Source organism: Manis pentadactyla, chromosome 7, assembly GCF_030020395.1.
Source record: "Manis pentadactyla isolate mManPen7 chromosome 7, mManPen7.hap1, whole genome shotgun sequence".
NCBI classification, from domain to species: Eukaryota; Metazoa; Chordata; class Mammalia; order Pholidota; family Manidae; genus Manis; species Manis pentadactyla.
In genome coordinates this window covers 45897645-45914554 of record NC_080025.1, presented here as the reverse complement: position 1 = coordinate 45914554, position 16910 = coordinate 45897645, and the positions used below count along the sequence as shown (strand labels likewise).

At 37.1% G+C, this 16910-nt stretch overlaps 2 protein-coding genes across 2 annotated transcripts in view; one reads left to right on the top strand and one right to left on the bottom strand.

The window, feature by feature from the left end:
• ZPBP (zona pellucida binding protein) overlaps positions 1 to 4871 on the bottom strand; it is a 157727-nt gene extending 152856 nt beyond the window's left edge. Inside the window, exons 1-2 of the mRNA XM_036918832.2 lie at positions 4650 to 4871; positions 2703 to 2783 (exon numbers count right to left, since the gene is read on the bottom strand). Coding sequence (XP_036774727.2) covers positions 2703 to 2783; positions 4650 to 4776 — 208 coding nt within the window. The 5' untranslated portion in view covers positions 4777 to 4871. The remainder of the gene's footprint in view (positions 1 to 2702; positions 2784 to 4649) is intronic.
• Positions 4872 to 8564: 3693 nt separating this feature from the next.
• Positions 8565 to 16910, top strand: part of SPMIP7 (sperm microtubule inner protein 7) — a 52005-nt gene continuing 43659 nt past the window's right edge. Inside the window, exons 1-2 of the mRNA XM_036918996.2 lie at positions 8565 to 9123; positions 14678 to 14775. Of these exons, the coding sequence (XP_036774891.2) occupies positions 8565 to 9123; positions 14678 to 14775 (657 nt within the window). The remainder of the gene's footprint in view (positions 9124 to 14677; positions 14776 to 16910) is intronic.

Sequence of the window (16910 nt, the reverse complement as noted above, 5' to 3'; positions counted from 1 at the left end):
GGAAATTAAAGAAGATCTAAATAAATGGAAAGTCACTCCATATTCATTAATTGGAAGACTTAATATTGTTAAAGTGGTAATACTATTTGTGCGTGTGTGGCTTAAAATAATAGAAATTTATACTCTCACAGTTCTGGAGGCCAGATATTCTAAATTAGTATCACCAAACTGAAATCAAGGTGTTGCCAGGGAAAGTGGTAATCCTCTTGAAATTGATTTTTAGATTCAATGCAATCACTATTACAATTCCAATGGGTTTTCTGCAGAAACTGACAGGTTGATTCTAGAATTAATCTATTCTGCAGGGGACCCAGAATAGCCAAAACAATCTTGGGGAAAAAAAGCATATTTGAAGAACTCAAGAGTCAATGATTTCAAAACTTACTGTAAAGCAACAGTAATCAAGGACAGAAATATAGAATAGAATTTAGAGTCCCCCCAAAAAGCCTATACATCTATGGCAAACTGCTTTTCAGCAAGGCACCAAGACAATTCAATAGAGAAAGAAAAGTCTCTTCAACAAATGCTGAAGCAACTGGATACTCAGATGCAAAAGAACTAAGTTTGACCCCTACCTCATACCACATGCAAAAAAATAATTCAAAATGGATCCAAACCCTAAATGTAACGGCTAAAACTCTGCAATTCTTATAAGAAAACATAGGAATAAAACTTTGTGATTGTTAATCAGCCAATCAGTTCTGAGATAATGACATCTAAAGCAGCAGTACCAAGAAAAAGTAAGATATTAGACTTTATCAGAGTTTAAAATGTGTGCTTTAAAAGTATTCTATTTAAAAAGTGAAAATATACTCCACAGAATGGGATAAAATATTTGAAATCAATTATCTCACAAGGGTCTCGTATCTAGAATTCATTAAAAAAAACTCTTCCAATTTAATAATAAAAAAGATAATCCAAATTAAAAAATGGGTAAAAGACTTCAGTAGGCATTTCTGTGAAAATAGTATCCAAACATAGCCAATAAACACATATAAAGAGGTTCAACATCATTACATTTTGAGGGGAAATGCAAATCAAAATCCACTTCGCATATAGTAGGACGGCCATAAACAGAAAAGATGGACAACAACAAATGTTGGAAAAGATAGTGAGAAATTTAAACCCTCATTCTTTGCCTGTGTGAAAAGAAAATAATTCAACCTGTTCAGAAAATAGTATGGCAGTTCCTCAAAATGTTACCATATATTCTAGCAATTTTACTCCTCTGTACATACCCAAGAGAATTGAAAACATATGTTCACACAGAAACTTGTGCAGGGATATTCATTATTTGTGCAGGCATTATTCATAATAGTCAAAAAGTGGAAAACACCTAAATATCCATCAACTGATAGATAAAAAAAATGTGGTATAGCCATACAATGGAATATTACTTAGCCATAAAAAGGAATGATGTTTTATAAAAGCCAAGAAATGGAAGCAACCTAAGTGTCCATCAGTAGATGAATGGATAAAGAAGATGTGGTACATATACACAATGGAATACTATTCAGCCATAACAAAGAAACAAATCCTACCATTTGCAACAACATGGATGGAGCTAGAGGATATTATGCTCAGTGAAATAAGTCAGGCAGAGAAAGACAAATACCAAATGATTTCCCTCATTTGTGGAGTATACCAATGAAGCAAAACTGAAGGAAGAAAATGGCAGCAGACTCACAGACACTAAGAAGGGACTAGCAGTTACCAAAGGGAGGGGTGAGAGAGGGAAAAGCAAATTGAAGGGTATCATGATTAGTGCACATGGTGTGGGGGGGTCACGGGGAAGACAGTGTAGCACAGAGAAGACAAGTAGTGACTCTGTGGCATCTTACTAAACTGATGTACAGTGACTGCAAATAGGGTATGCGGTGGGACTCGATAATAAGGATGAATGTAGTAAAACACAATTGTTTTTCTTGTGAAACATTCATAAGATTGTATATCAATGATACCTTAATAAAAAAAATGGAATGAAGTACTAATACATCTATCATGGGAACAAACCTCAAAAATATTATACTAAATAAAGAAGCTGGACACAAAATGCCAGATGTAGTGTATGATTCCCCTTATATGAAATGTCCAGAATAGGCAAATTCATAGACAAAAAGGAGATTAATAGTTGCCAGGGGCAGAACAGTGATTGCTTAATGAATACAGTGTTTCTTTTTGAAGTAATGAAAATATGAGATTACATAGTGATAATGCTTATACAATCTTGTCAATACAGTAAAAACTACTGAATGTACACTTTAAAGGAGGATTTTAAGGCACATGAACTCAGAGCAATAAAAAAAGTAAAAAAGAAGTTGTAGTTGCCATGCCTGATGGGACACTGCAAAATCTTACCCATCCAAACTCTTCGTGATACATAGATCTCATCTGAAAAAGTTTTGGCATATTTGAACTGTATGCATTTAATATTATGGTTAATTATTACATAATAATAAAAATACTATTGGCGACTTCACTTAGGTAAGTCTTAAAATAATTTTTTCTTGTACACTTACACAGTTACAGCAAAGAGTATTAGACCTGGGTGAATGTAACTATGAAAATAACCTTAACCCATTTCCAAAAGGGCCTTAGGACACTAGGATAACTGGGGAAATTAGCTTTTTGGAAAAGATTGATAAAAATTAAACAAATGTTTATTACTTTCTTAAAATTACCAAAAATCTATTTGTTAATACCTGGATGATCTGACGATCCCACTATTTTCACCGAATCTTGGGTCAAGTGAAAAGCTCTTGGTAATCGAATCAAATATCCAACTATAAAAAACAAAAAGAAATGATCAACACTCTGCCTCATTAGAAATTCCAAGATATTTAAATAGTAAAGTATGGTAGTATATTTGATCTTGGTTGAAGGGGAGAACCATAAATCAATGTCCTCTGACATCTGGTATCTCTGTTCCAACTCTACTCCCCTCATATGCTCCCATGAAACTAATCTACCCACTGCTTCACCCTTTTATATTTCACCTACTGCTTCTTCTACATCCACTTAGAACACTTCCTTGCATTTTAAAAGTCCATTTATCTTCCAGCCTTCAAGACCCAAATCACAAGTTCCTCCTCCTTCAAACGTGTTGCTTGTCCTTAGCACTTTTACCTTCCAAAGTACATCATTACCACCTCTTATAACACTCCCTTTACACTGTATTATAGTTCTTTATGAATATATATAATTTTCCCTATAAGACTATAAGCTCCATTGATAGGAAGAACAATGTTAATGCCAACTTAAGAATCAGTTCCAAGCATTACACTTTGCACATAGCAAATAATAATAATTACATACAGTATATTCTGATATTCTTCATTGTTGAATATGAAAACATGATGGACACAATAGTGTGCACAGAACGAGAGGTAGCAATAATATATAAATAAATACCCAATAAAGCACATACCTAAATAACCTTTAAGAGAGAGGGTGACAAGCACAAAGAAAAGAATGTCATAACCAAAGGCAGAAGACCTCTGTTAAAATCCTAATTACCACTTACTGATCTTAGGAAAAGTCACTTTAAACTTTAGGAACTTCAGTTTTCTCATCTGCAAAATGGGACCAACTTCCAGATTTGGAGTTATTGTAGGAACTGACTGGAATATTGTATAAACTATAGATGCTTTATAAACATCAGTCTTTACTATTCATAGCTTACATATTAATATATTGCCTGCTTATTCTATTTCTTATACCAGCTGATGTGATAACACACCCTATCAAATCTAGTGTAAGACCATGGGCTATGGTCAAGAAGGTACTTCTCCCAGGGCAACTGAAGGTAACTGGCTATTACTTACTTAAGCTAGAATGATCTTGGGACTCCCGATGTCTAGACTCGGCTCATCTTTTAATGTCTATTCACTCTATTTCTTTCTTTTCTCCTCATTACCCCATGCCTATCTACACAGCCCTTCTACATTTATATTCTTGGAAGACTTATCATTTCCCCCTTATTTGAATAATTTTTTTAATCATTTAAACAAATCGTTGTGCTTTGTATTACTCTATTTCGGGAGAGACCTTTTCGTTTTTTAAAATTTGATCACAATGCGGCCAACACCTTTCTAGTTAAATTACAACAGCTTACTTAAACTCTCGCTTCAGTGTTTGTTCACTAGTATCTTAACTATAGTTTGAAAACAGGATGAACTCTTGAATACAAAGGAGGAAACATGGCACAGCAGAATGTCAAAACTTTAAATCCCAGTCTTGCCTGTGTTTCATAGCTAAAACCAACAGATGGAGCTCCAGGACCACGGAAAATTACAAAGTGGGACGTCTACTCATTTTGAAGTACATTGAAATACTGAGCACAGCGCATCATGTAAAGCTGGCAAATGGCCCAGGGACAGATTAGGGAATTTAACAGCCCATTTAACTGCAGACCTTGGACTGTGGATCTTTTATTGATCTCTTCGGTCTAAACGTTATTTAGTTTCCGCAGTCATCTGCAGCCTTACGTAAATGTAGGCTCCCGGGCCGGGCTCCCAGGGCAACACACCCCTCCAGACAGTTAATGGCGGAGCACAGCGCGGCTTTACATCAGCGGGTGCACGTGACTCAGAGACGCCAATCTGAGAGCCGGGGCCCTAGGAGCCGGCGCGGCGGCACGGCCGCCTCACCTGACGTGGGCGCCCGCCCGACTAAGGCGGACAGTAGGAAGACCACCGCGGCCCGAGAGAGCTGGGAGTGCGTGGCTCGGGTCTGCCGCCAGCCCCGCCGCGCCCGGCCGGGGGTCGAGGCCGCCATCCACACGCCGCCACCGCCTACCGACCGTGAGCACCAGGACGGTCGTTACACGGTGCGCGCCCACCTACCCGCCGGAAGTTGACGGACGGGGGGGGGGGGCCGGAAGGATGGCCGGAAGGGCGGGCCCGCACTTCCGCCGAGGCAGGGGCTGGGCTGGGCCGTGGCCGCTTCCGCGGCCGCACGCGACCCTGTCCGAGGAGCGTGCTACTGCCGCCTGTGCGGAGGATCGGCCGGGCCTGCGGGACTACACTGCCACTTGGGGAATCCCGAAGGGCACCAGAGACCGGCCAAAGATTCTGAGCTCACCGATGGTGGACGGTCGTGTGCTGGGCCGACAGCAGCGAGTTGGGGGGACGAGTTCCCACACGTACAGCCTCATGGTCGCCTACTTCTATCCCATCAGCCACGAGTACGTTGGGGACATCTAGGACTCCGTGGGCGGATGAACGCAATGCGCACAAGTAGAGTAGAAAATAAGGCCTTTATCTCTGGAAGAGGCCTTGTGGGAAGAACAGCCTGCGAAGAAATTGACTTTCATGCAACACTCATCCTGGAAGTTTATCTGCTGTCACTTATGTTCAGAAAAACATATCAAAGCACCTGTCAGCCTTAATATCTTAAAGAGAGAATTTATAGCCAAAACACTAAGTTAAAGGGAATCTTGCCTCTGTTTTTCCACACCTGGAAAGATATGCTACCATAGTAATAAATTGTATGCAGTTGATGCAAACACCCTGAAAGAATGAAGTTTTAAGCAGCTGCAGACAGAATACCTAATAACGTGCATTGTCACGTTCAGCAGGAAGAAATGAGTGATCCTGACTGGATTCAAAACCGTCACTGGACATGTTGTGCTCTATGAGAGATTTCTCCCTGACAGCCTAACCACCTAATTCAGCCACCACCCTGTTCAGTAGTACATCTCAAAGACTTAGCCTGTAGATGTATTCTGGTTATGCCACAGATATCACCCTTGCTGCCTTACTGCTAGCCTGATTTGTGTATTAGGAACAGCCTGGCTCTCTAAAGCTAGGATCTTACCTACTAAAATGGTTTTGCCACCATTTTAACCTCAACTCCTAGGATAGTACCTGGCATACAGTAGGCATCAAATAGGCATAAATTTTAAAAAGAGAGAAGAGGAAGGAAAGAAAGAAAAAAGAATGGAGGAAAGAAGAAAGGGAAGGAAGCAAAGAAAAGGAAAGGAAACAACCATTTTTATTTAAAAGGATAAAAAGGTTTCAAAGTATGAATTTTATTTTTCATAGTGAAAAGACACAGGGTTAACTGTTAAGAAGCTGTGATAAAGAGTGTTCTACAGGCATCCAGCCTCCCTGTGAGAATAGCAAATGACCTCCAGAAAGCAAATGGCAGAATACCAGTGCATAGCAAAGATGGGAGGGATTCAAAGAGACCAAGTAAAAAGGTGCCAGCTCAGAAAAAAACACTTTCTTGATTGCTTTCTTCTAATGTTTACCACTTGGAATGCTACAGAAGATCCTCTCAGGGGGTTGACCCCACACTTTTTAAAAAAATACATACCGATTGAATAAATTTCCTTGAGGCTCTTAAAAGATAGGAGGGGGACAGGATTGATAGGCTATCTTGCTATCCACAAAGATATGGGAAGTGTTGGCTGAAGCACAGCCAAGACTAAAAGTCAACAGCAGTCAGGAGCCTTTCCTAAGGCAACACTTGCTCTCCCAGGTGGTGCTGCACCGCAGCTCATGGTTTTGTCCGTTAGATCACCAAACTCTCCAAATCTGTATCTGAGCCTTTCATTAACATTTTGATAAGTGTGCTAAAATAAACAACAAAAACTCTACCTTATTTTAAAAAATAAGACAGCCGTCATACCATTCTATTTTTCCCTTAGTAATTTTCTTCTGTAAGGTTTTGTTTTCAGCTCAAACTTTCATTGTTGCTAGAGAAATGTTTCTTAAGGTGGGATCCAATAATTAGTAGCATCAGAATCGTCATGGGAACTGGCTTAACATGCTGATTCCTAGACCCTGCCCCAGAACTATTGACCTAGTTAAGTCCCTTCTACAATTTGAGAGCTTCTTGGTTAAAAGAAGAAAGACCTTAAAGACTTGAAGTCTCAGGACAGCAGGAGCAGGGTTTGTTTCTTGTTCATCTGTAATCTCTCCAAATGCCAAGTAGCTTTGCATGTAAGAGGCAAGCAATAAATCTTTTTTGGAGAAGTCCTTGGTTCTCAATAATAAAGTAAATTGAAGAAATATCTATGTATTCCTTGAGTTTTATGGCTATATTTATTCATGTGTTGTTTGCTAATTTGTATACAGTATAGTTTATTCCACTAAGTAGATTTACTTCTTCAGAAATTCTAATCAATATAAAGTTCCATATAGAATTAATTTGGTCTAATCAAATATGTTATAGTAAAGAGCAACCTGAATTATTTGCATCTAGGTAGCAATTTGGTCAAGATGGTTCAGTTCCTTGAGCATGTTTAGTAAACATACATTTTACTGAGTAGTGCCCATCATTGTGTTTATCTACGTATGTAACCTGCTAAAGCACCTCTTAATTTTTATAAACACTGAACCTGCACAATAAGATTTTTACCAAATGAACTTTTGTGAACTTCAGTGAATAAAGGTGGGGGTACTGTTCAGATAATGTTAAATCCTGTAATCTTTGCTTTCTCTCATCAAGAATTTGCTTGAGTTTATCAGTCCCTCTTGCCTTGGTTTACTGTGCAAATTGGTAGTTTTAAACCTGAGAATAGGATGTAATATTTGAGATATTAGTTAATGTGGTGTGATTCTAGAGTGTAGAACTGGTTGCTGAAAATCAAAAAGTAGGTCTCTCATTTACATCTGCATTTTTTATTCCAGTAGGAATGGTGTGAGCTCTTGCACCCAAATTCTAGTATTTGAAATTCCTATGGTATCAGTCTTCATGTAGGACCAAATTAATTCATTGAAATGAGCTTTTAAATGAGCGGTATATTAATGTCCTTTGCATGTGAGCTAATAGCTGATACCTATTTTAGTTTCCTAAAATGAGTTTAAAAACTCATTGCTCTTACTGTGGATATGAAGGTCCCAAAAATGTAAGTAAGGATAATTTAGGGCATGTAAAAGATGAAACTATGTTGACTATAAATTACAACTTATTTTTCTTAAAAAGTAGGTACACTGAAAAAATATGTTGTCACTATGAAGGCACAACATAGGGTATAGAGTCAATATCATTTATAGTGGTAAACATTTGGTATGTATGTAGTTGTCAAGTCACTATTTTGTACACCTGAAACCAATATAATATTGTTTATGAACTAAGAAAATACATTATCACTATTATCACTTGCTTAACTGCTCTATTTATATGCTTTACCCATAAATTACTAACTTAAAAGGAAAAATAATTTAAAAGGCAAATAACAAATGAGCACAGTTTTCCTGAGTTTGGGGGAGGAAATTACTGTGAAAATATTACTAACAAGACTATTTCTGTTTTTCCTAAAAATTAAATTATCATGTGTATAATAATGACCCACTGTGTTACAGTTCTAGCTGTTGCCAAGCAACAAGAGCTCTGCTTTGTTATTTTCTGCTCGGGTTCCTTAGCTGCCCAATACTTCCTTTGGTGGAGGAGAATATTTACCTTAAAATTTTTTTAAAAACCCTACTCTGTCAACATTTAGAAAGTCAAATCAATAATTTTATTTTAGATTAACCAGTCCTTCATTGTAAATATAAGAGTTTTAGAGATAAAGAGAACAGAGTCAACAGAAGCATCTAATTTTCGGTCATCCGATCATGGATATGGATTCACAGTACACAGCTGGAAAGATAAGTATTTCAGAAAAGTCCATCCTTTCAGGAACAAAGGCTGTTGAGAATATAGATTATCCACATTACTTATATCCCTTAAGAAAAATGAACATGCCTTTTGTGAAAGGAGTTGAGGACAGACATGACCATGGCAGAATTGAAAAGAAAGGCAACCCTACTTTTCTTAAATTTCATCCTTATCCCCCATCAGTCCTGCCAGACTATCATTTATACTATCCTTATCCTCCACCATATGGGCCAGATTTTCCATTATTTCCACTTCGAGATGATGTACCTTTAGGAGATGCCTGTTCAGGGTTTATGAGTCCTGGTGGTGATGCTGATTTAAAGCCTGGCATCGGCAGAACCATACCATGCCTGGTGGATTTCAGTGATGTTAAACCTCAACATCGAGTTCCGAGGCCAGACACAGGATTTCAAATGATGTTAAAAAGGCAGAAATATTTACTAGAAGAACTTAAACAGGACAGGAGATGGAATTCCAGGGCAATACCAGACATCTCCATCAGAGCAAGACTTGGAGGTAAAAAAAGTGACATAGGCTTTACAATTTTTAAATACTCAAACAAGGGAGAACAACATAGAAAATTCAGTATTTAACAGTTAATTTAACATTAAAATTGTAAAGAATCAAGTAGGAAATTCTTATTTTTAAATTACAGGTTGTCATGAAAAAGTAAGAATAACAACCCTTTGATAGAGTATTTGTAAAACATTTGGTTTTTTAAAAAGTGCATTCATTAGTATAAACCCACAAAGTGTACATCAGATAATTTATTCTAAACATATAGATACCCTAATTTGCCTTGAGAGAATTTATATTTAAACTTGATAATTGTGTAACATGCCTCCTTATCTATCTACCTTGAAAAAATTAATCTGCTGATGGTCATAAAAGAGGTTACAGGGATTGAAATTAAATGGGAACGTAGCTGAAAGAAGATTTTGGGGTCTGGTAAGAACAGGAGCTGAGGAGACGCAAGCCCTGCATACATAGCTGCACCACCACAGCCTTGGAGGCAGAACTGATGATTTTTTTCTGACAGCTGTACCTTCTGGAAGATCTCCCAGGGATTGTCACAGTCCCAGTCCAGGAGTGGGGAGAAACACTGACAAAGGAAAGCCACGGAGTATTCCAACTGTCTGACAGGCCAGGAGTGAAAGTAATTAACATCTTTGAGCATGTGGAAAGGAAAAAGCCAAATGCTGTAGCAAGAGATGCCGGGCTTGCTGTGATGCCCGAGGCCACACCCTCTCCCCACTTCCCTCTCCGACACCCAGGCAGAGACCAGAGGCCTAAGGAGAAAGTGGGCAGGAATGGTGACACAGCAGGAATGGGGATCCATGGTTCCTGCCACTCACGTAAAAATATTTGACATAAAGTAATGAACTGATAAATGTTAGATATTTTAAAGTTAAAGACAGAATTTCAGTTCCTTCATACATAAATTGGCAATAATAGTACTTCTCTTATAAAGTTGTAAGAATTAAATGAATTAAGACATGTAAAATACTTAGCAAAATTCCTGAAACCTGATAAACCATTCAATTGATAATAACTGCTATTATTCTCTATTATCAATTTCAGAGAGTAATAGAGTAACACTTGCATCAGGGACTGAATTCAATATAATTTGGCCTAGGCCTTCAACAACTTTGTAGACCCTGGAAATAATCATCAATTATAAAGGATAAGCACTTACAGTTTTCAGCAAACCAAACAGGCATAATTTCTAACATACTGTGTTAAAGAACAATATCTCAAAACTATATCATACACCAGTATATTTCTATATATATTTCAGTATATATGTATAGAACAAGATCATAAAAGACTATATTGCCATTTTCTTGCCCTATTCCTACCTTGTCTATATATTTAACTGGGTTCAATACTTTTTGTCCCTAGTTGGCTTTCTTTCTCATATTTCAATCAACTATTCTAAGCTTAACCTAATAATATTCAAACTTAATTGGTTTCTCTGAGAAACCACCGTGTTTTCCATAGCAGCTGCTCCATCTTACATTGGCACAAACAGTGCACAATTACAGTTCCTTACATTAGGATAAGCCCCACTTGGTCATCCTGTATAATCCTTTCAATGTGCTGTTTAGTTCTATTTTCTAGTATTTTGAGGGTTTTTACATATTCATCAGGGCTATTGGTCTACAGTTTTATTTTCTTGCAGTCTCTGTCTGACTTTAGTGTCAGGGTAATGTAGATTACCTGTAGGTAATGTCAGCCTTGTAGAAGGAACTTGGAAGTGTTTCCTCCTCTTCAATTTTTTTGGAAGAGCTTGAAGAGGACTGGCGTTAATTCGACTTTCAATGTTTTGTAGAATTCACCAGTGAAGTCATCTTGTTTTGAGATTTTCTTTTTTGGGAGGTTTTTGAATACTGAGTCAATCTAATTACTAGTTATAAGTCTATTCATATTTTCTGTTACTTCATGATTCAATTTTGGTAGGTTGTGTGTTTCTAGGAATCTGTGCATTTCACCTAGGTTATATATAATTTGTTGGTGTACAATTGTTCATAGTGCTTTCTTAAAATCTTTTAATTTCTGTAAAATTGTTGGTTCACAACCATAGGAGTTTCCTGGGTGAAGTCCAAAACTGGCCCTGGCACACACAGGTAGAAGCAGACCATTCCAAATTGGTAGATGACAAATTTAATAAGCAAGGTGACTTACATATGTACAAGGCTTGTCTTGGATGGCATGAGTAGATCTCTGCACCCACCTGCCAGAATTTTAAACATTTATATAGAGGCTTTAACAGAGTTCAGTCACATATACCATCCAGATGGTTTTTAACAACACATTACTCAAGACTGCATCCTTGAAACAGATTGTACTGTGAGAATGGTGGGCAGAACATACATTCTAAGGACAGGGGAAGGGAGTGAGGACATTATGACTTCCCCAGCCCAGCTCACAGCACAACCAGTGGCCATGTCCACTTGATGACCTCCAACAAAAATCAGTTGTAATGTGTCTTCTTTCATTGGTGACTTTAGTTATTTGAGTCTTCTCTTTTTTTATGGGTCAGTGTAACTCTTTGTCAATTTTGTTGATCTTTTCAAAGAAACTAACTCTTGCTTTCCTTGATTTTTTCTGTTTTGTGTATCTCTAATCTTTATTATTTCCTTCTTTCTGCTAGCTTTGTGTTTGGTTTATTCTTTTTCCAGTTTCTTAAGGTATAAATTTGGTTGTTGATTTGAGATATTTCTTCTTTGATATTATTTATACCAAAGAACTTCTCTCTTTCACAACTTTTGCTGAGTCCCTTAGCTTTTGTTATATTGTGTTTTTATTTTTCTCAAGATAACTTCTAATTTTCCATGTGACTTCTTCCTTGATATATTGGCTATTTATGGATATGGTGCTTAATATACCCATATAATTATTATTATAATGATCTCTAGTTTCATTTCATTGTGACTAGAAAATATACTTTGTATTATTTCAATCCTTTTAAATTTTCTAAGATTTGTTTTGTGAGCTACAATATAGTCTATTCTAGAGAATGTGCCATGTGCAATTGAGAAAAATGTGTCTTCTGCTTGGGTATTCTGTTAGGTAAAAGATTCTATATATGTCTTTCAGGTTAAATTGTTGTTGTTCCAGTCCTCTACTTCTTTATTAATCTTTCTCTGGTTGTTCTATCATATTTAAGTCTCCAGCTTTTATTATAGAGTTATTTCTCCCCTCAATTCTATCAATATTTGCATCATATATTTAGGTCAGATGTTTGGTGCATAAAAATAAAATAGAGAAAAGAAAACAATAGAAAAAATTAACTAATCTTGAAGTTGGTTCTTAGAAAATATCAACAAAATTAACCTACCTTTACTCATGTTGAGAAAGAAAACTCAAGGAAGACCAAAGGGTATTTTAAATTCAAAGAGTAGTTTAGATTTTGAAAAAAACCTACTAGTTTTATATATTTTGTTTTCTTATGAATATATTTTCTCCCCTCTAATGGTGGAATGGAAACAGAGCTCATCTTGTGGCAGGAGCCCAGCTGTGTCACAAATGGAATAACCCTTATTTTCAAAACTTAAATGAGATTCAGCTTTACCTCTCACTTCATCTGGACCTCCCACTTCTGTGTATTAATATTCTCTTGCTGCTGGGCCAAGAACTTAACAGCTTAAAAAAAATCCATTTACTAACTTACAATTAATTTTGTGGGTCTAAAGTCTGGGCAGGGTCAACTGGGTTTTCTATTCAAGACCTAACTATGCCAAAATCAAGGGGTATTCTTGGCTCTTACCAAGGTCTGGGGATAATCTACTTCCCCCCAAGCCTCTGTCAGATGGACAGAATTCATCTCCTTGCATCTAAGATGCCCATTTCCTTGCTCTCTGATGGACAAGAGACACTCTCTGCTCCTAGAGGCCATGGCCTCACTTCACACGGCCTGCTCTAGCCTTAAAGTCAACAATAGTACATGGAGAACTTCTCACTTTCCAATCTCTCTGATTTCCCCTTATAAGTCACACCAGCTCCCCATTTCTCCCTTGCCATCCCCTTTGCAGATTCTGTCCTGAGTTAGTCAAGTGTTGACTGAGTCATCATCATCATCCTGAAAATGGTATTATTCCACTACTACTACAGATACTAATAATGCTACAACTACTAATTGGCAATTAGTAAATGTCTAGTAAATGTTTCAGGCACTTAAACCATATGCCAGAAACTGCCAATTCCTTGAAATACATTAATTATAGTTTTCACAACTCTGAAAGCAATCATTAAAGGTGAGGAAAATGAGGTGCAGGGAGGTTAAATAATTCATGAGGTCACACTGACACCTGAACCAGAAAGCATATACATTATTAAGCCTAAGACCTGCTTAAATCTTTTATGCAGTCCCACCAGAGTAGCATCCACAGATGGCCACGGTGCTCCTGTATTATCCTGCCACACTTCATCTCACCATGCTTCAACACATTTGTACTATCCACCTAGCTCCCAAATTGCAACTTTTAAATTCACCTTTTGCCAAGTTAGATGAATTCGTGGGTACAACCTGAGAAGTAAAGGACCAAGTCAGAAGCCCCCATGTGGTAGGAGAAAGGATCTCAGAGGAAATTACTAGAGGTGTGACCATTACATTAGTCTTTGCTTACATTAGTTTCCTGTCCAAACCAGACCAATTTGCCAAAGTTATCAATCTCTCTGATTAAAAGGTTCCATGGGCAATCCATCTGGAGATTAATTTCAAGGTCTTTCATGTCCTGACTCTGGCTTACGTCTATTGTTGATCTTCTACCGTTTCCTGGCTGCCATTGTATGAGATAGCTATACCTGACATTTTGTAATTTCCTATAAAAATGTTGATGCTTTCACAGGGAAAGCCTGCTATTATACATGCTGTTTCCATGCCTGGAATGACTGTCCTTCTTCCACTTTTTCTTAGTTAACCAAGTACTACCCAGTTGTGTTATCTTCAGGAAGATATTCCTATCTCCCCACAATCTGGCTAGGCTAGGTATTCTTCCCTGCACTCCCACATAAAGAAGGGTTCAACTATTATTACAGTTGCTATGTTATTTTGAATTTATCTGCTTACATATACATCTTTTCCATTTGTTCATGAGCACCTCAAAAACAAGAACACTGCTTTGTATCTTTATATATTTATCTGCTTCTATTTATGGCAAAGTAAATATTTGTTGAAGTCTGCTAGTCTCACAGGACTTCTAATCTACCACTGGATGAGTTATCCATTAGTAACCAAACTACTTTTTGTCACCACATTCCCAACATGTCTACACACATACATAGATTCATATATCTGTGAATAGGTTTCTTACAATAGTAATAAGTAGCAAATAATTGTGCACTATAATTATCCAGAATTATTGGATAAATATATAAAACTCTAGAGTTATTCAGTTCTCACTGCTGAATGAAGTTGAGACAATTATTGATAATCGTTGAAATACAAGATATCCACTGAAAAATAAATTAACATCACACAGTTTAGCTTTATAATAGGAAAACGTTATGTTGGAAAAATAAATTTCTATTGAACTTTTAACCCAAACACGTGCATTTTTGTTTTCAGGTTGGACAAGCCCACTGAAAGTTACTCCTAGACAACCTCCTCATAAAGGATGCTCAATAAATCACACATATACATTTGACAAGGAAGCAACATGCACAGTAAGATTTTCTTATTGGATGATATTAGACAGTACTTATAATTAAGTTATTTTATTGATAGTGTATTTGATATTTGATACCCAGTAGAAAACAGCTATCATTTATAAAGTACTTCTCATGTGCCAGGTACTGTGTGGAGCCTCCAGTCATTGTATGTTACCTACTATCTTGTGCCATCCCTACAACACTACTATGGGGGCCAAATGAGTAGCAAATGCTGGTGGTGCCCAACTCAGACATGCTTTACTGGCCAGGGTGCCCTCTCCCGGTAGCAGTGAGTGATGGCCTACATGGTGACAGCTACTATCCTGAAGAACTATACTGTCCCACCTTGCCCACCTCAGACTTTGGCCAATGACTGGCTGACTTCCTTAAGGGAACAGACTAAAGCTAGTCTCCCACTGAGACCACATTCTCATGGCCTCTTTTCTTTGTCCTATCCTACTCTGCACCTAGAGCACTACTACACCTACTTACTTGAGCAAAAATCCTGCTTCAGTCCCTGCTTCTGCAAAAGATAGTGTTGTTATCCCCATTTATTCGAGAAAGCTGTGGCCCAGTGATGTTAGGGCCTTTTGACCACCTATATAGTAAATGTAGGACCAAAATTTAAACCTAGATATCCTCATAAATTGCAGGTTATAATGTTAATCATTTCCCTATGTGGACTTTATAGTCTCTAAACCCTTGATATTTAAGTTACTTGAAGACTTCACAAGTGATACACAGATATGAGAAGGTCTTTTTTTAAAACAGCTTTATTGAGATGTACTTCACACCTGGTAAGATTCACCCACTTAACATGTTCAATTCAATTTTTTAGGATAGTCACAGAATTGTGCAACCATCAACACAATCTAATTTTAGAACATTTTCATCACCTCCAAAATGAACCCCATGCCTGTTAGTAGACAAGATAATAATTTTAAGAAATTAATTTCCATTTATGTAACTCCTATATGTGTGCTTTCCTAAAATTGATCTGCCTGAGAATTTATCTACAGTTATAGTGTCAAGTTGATTTCTTCTCTTCCCCTTTTCCCTCCACAATTGCCCTCTCTAATTGTATCACAGAGGGGGATAGAGCAGACCTCCCAAAATCATCAGTTGTACTATGATGTTGTTGAACAAAAAGGTCATTCAAAATACATGGCATCGATGCTTCATTTCCTCAAGATGCCATCCACCACACCAGGGGTTCATGCCTTTCTTTGTCTATGAGTCTTTCTTTATAAGAAAATCATGTCATTAGAAATGGGGTAATTTGGCCTATTTTGAGTTATTCTAAATTCAGATAAAATACATAATTTTCTTGCAAGGTTAAAGAAAATCTGTATTTATTACTTTAGCTTATTCTATTTGCAGACTCTTTTCAAAGAATCCATTGCTCAGGTAAATCCTTTGAGAGCAAATCAAAGTGAACATTAGAAGAAATTGAAATCATTAGTGTCTTTTGTTTTTCATAAGCTTCATATTTATGCCAAAGTTCCATGCTTTCTCTGGCTATCTACTTTAAAACTAGAATTCTGAAGTAGATGTTTGTCATGCAAATGATATTAACATACTTATTTAAATTCAAAATAAGTTTACTCTGTATCACTGTAATGGAAGCTAAGTAAGTAACATGGGACAATGCTTCCAATGGAAAAACAAATGGAGTAATATTTGTTTTTTCTTAAAATATCAAATACTTGATAAGGTAGAAAGTACTGGGCCAATGAAAGGATAGAAACTCTAACATGTAAGCCCAGTACTTAGGACCCTTTGGCTTTATAGGAATTTGCTATTCTTAAAGCAGAAACTGAAACTCTGAGCTGAAGCTTTGGTAATCTCGTAAATATAAAGATCAAAAGTAGGAATCGACCTTTGAAAACCACCCACTTCTCCAGGGTTGAATACCTGGAAGCTTATATCTTAGAATTAAGGGTAGATCAGTAGTAAAAAGCTCTTGAATAGACTAAGGCCTGGATTAATCCAAATAAATGAGAAAACTTCAAGTCTTGAACTGGTATTATGGTGATCTTTGTTTGCTATCATTTCCGGGATCCAAGCAGACACAAATACAACGTCTTTGGAGGAACATATGATATATTATAAAACCTCTAATTATTTCCATCAGTATTAAAAATGTAATG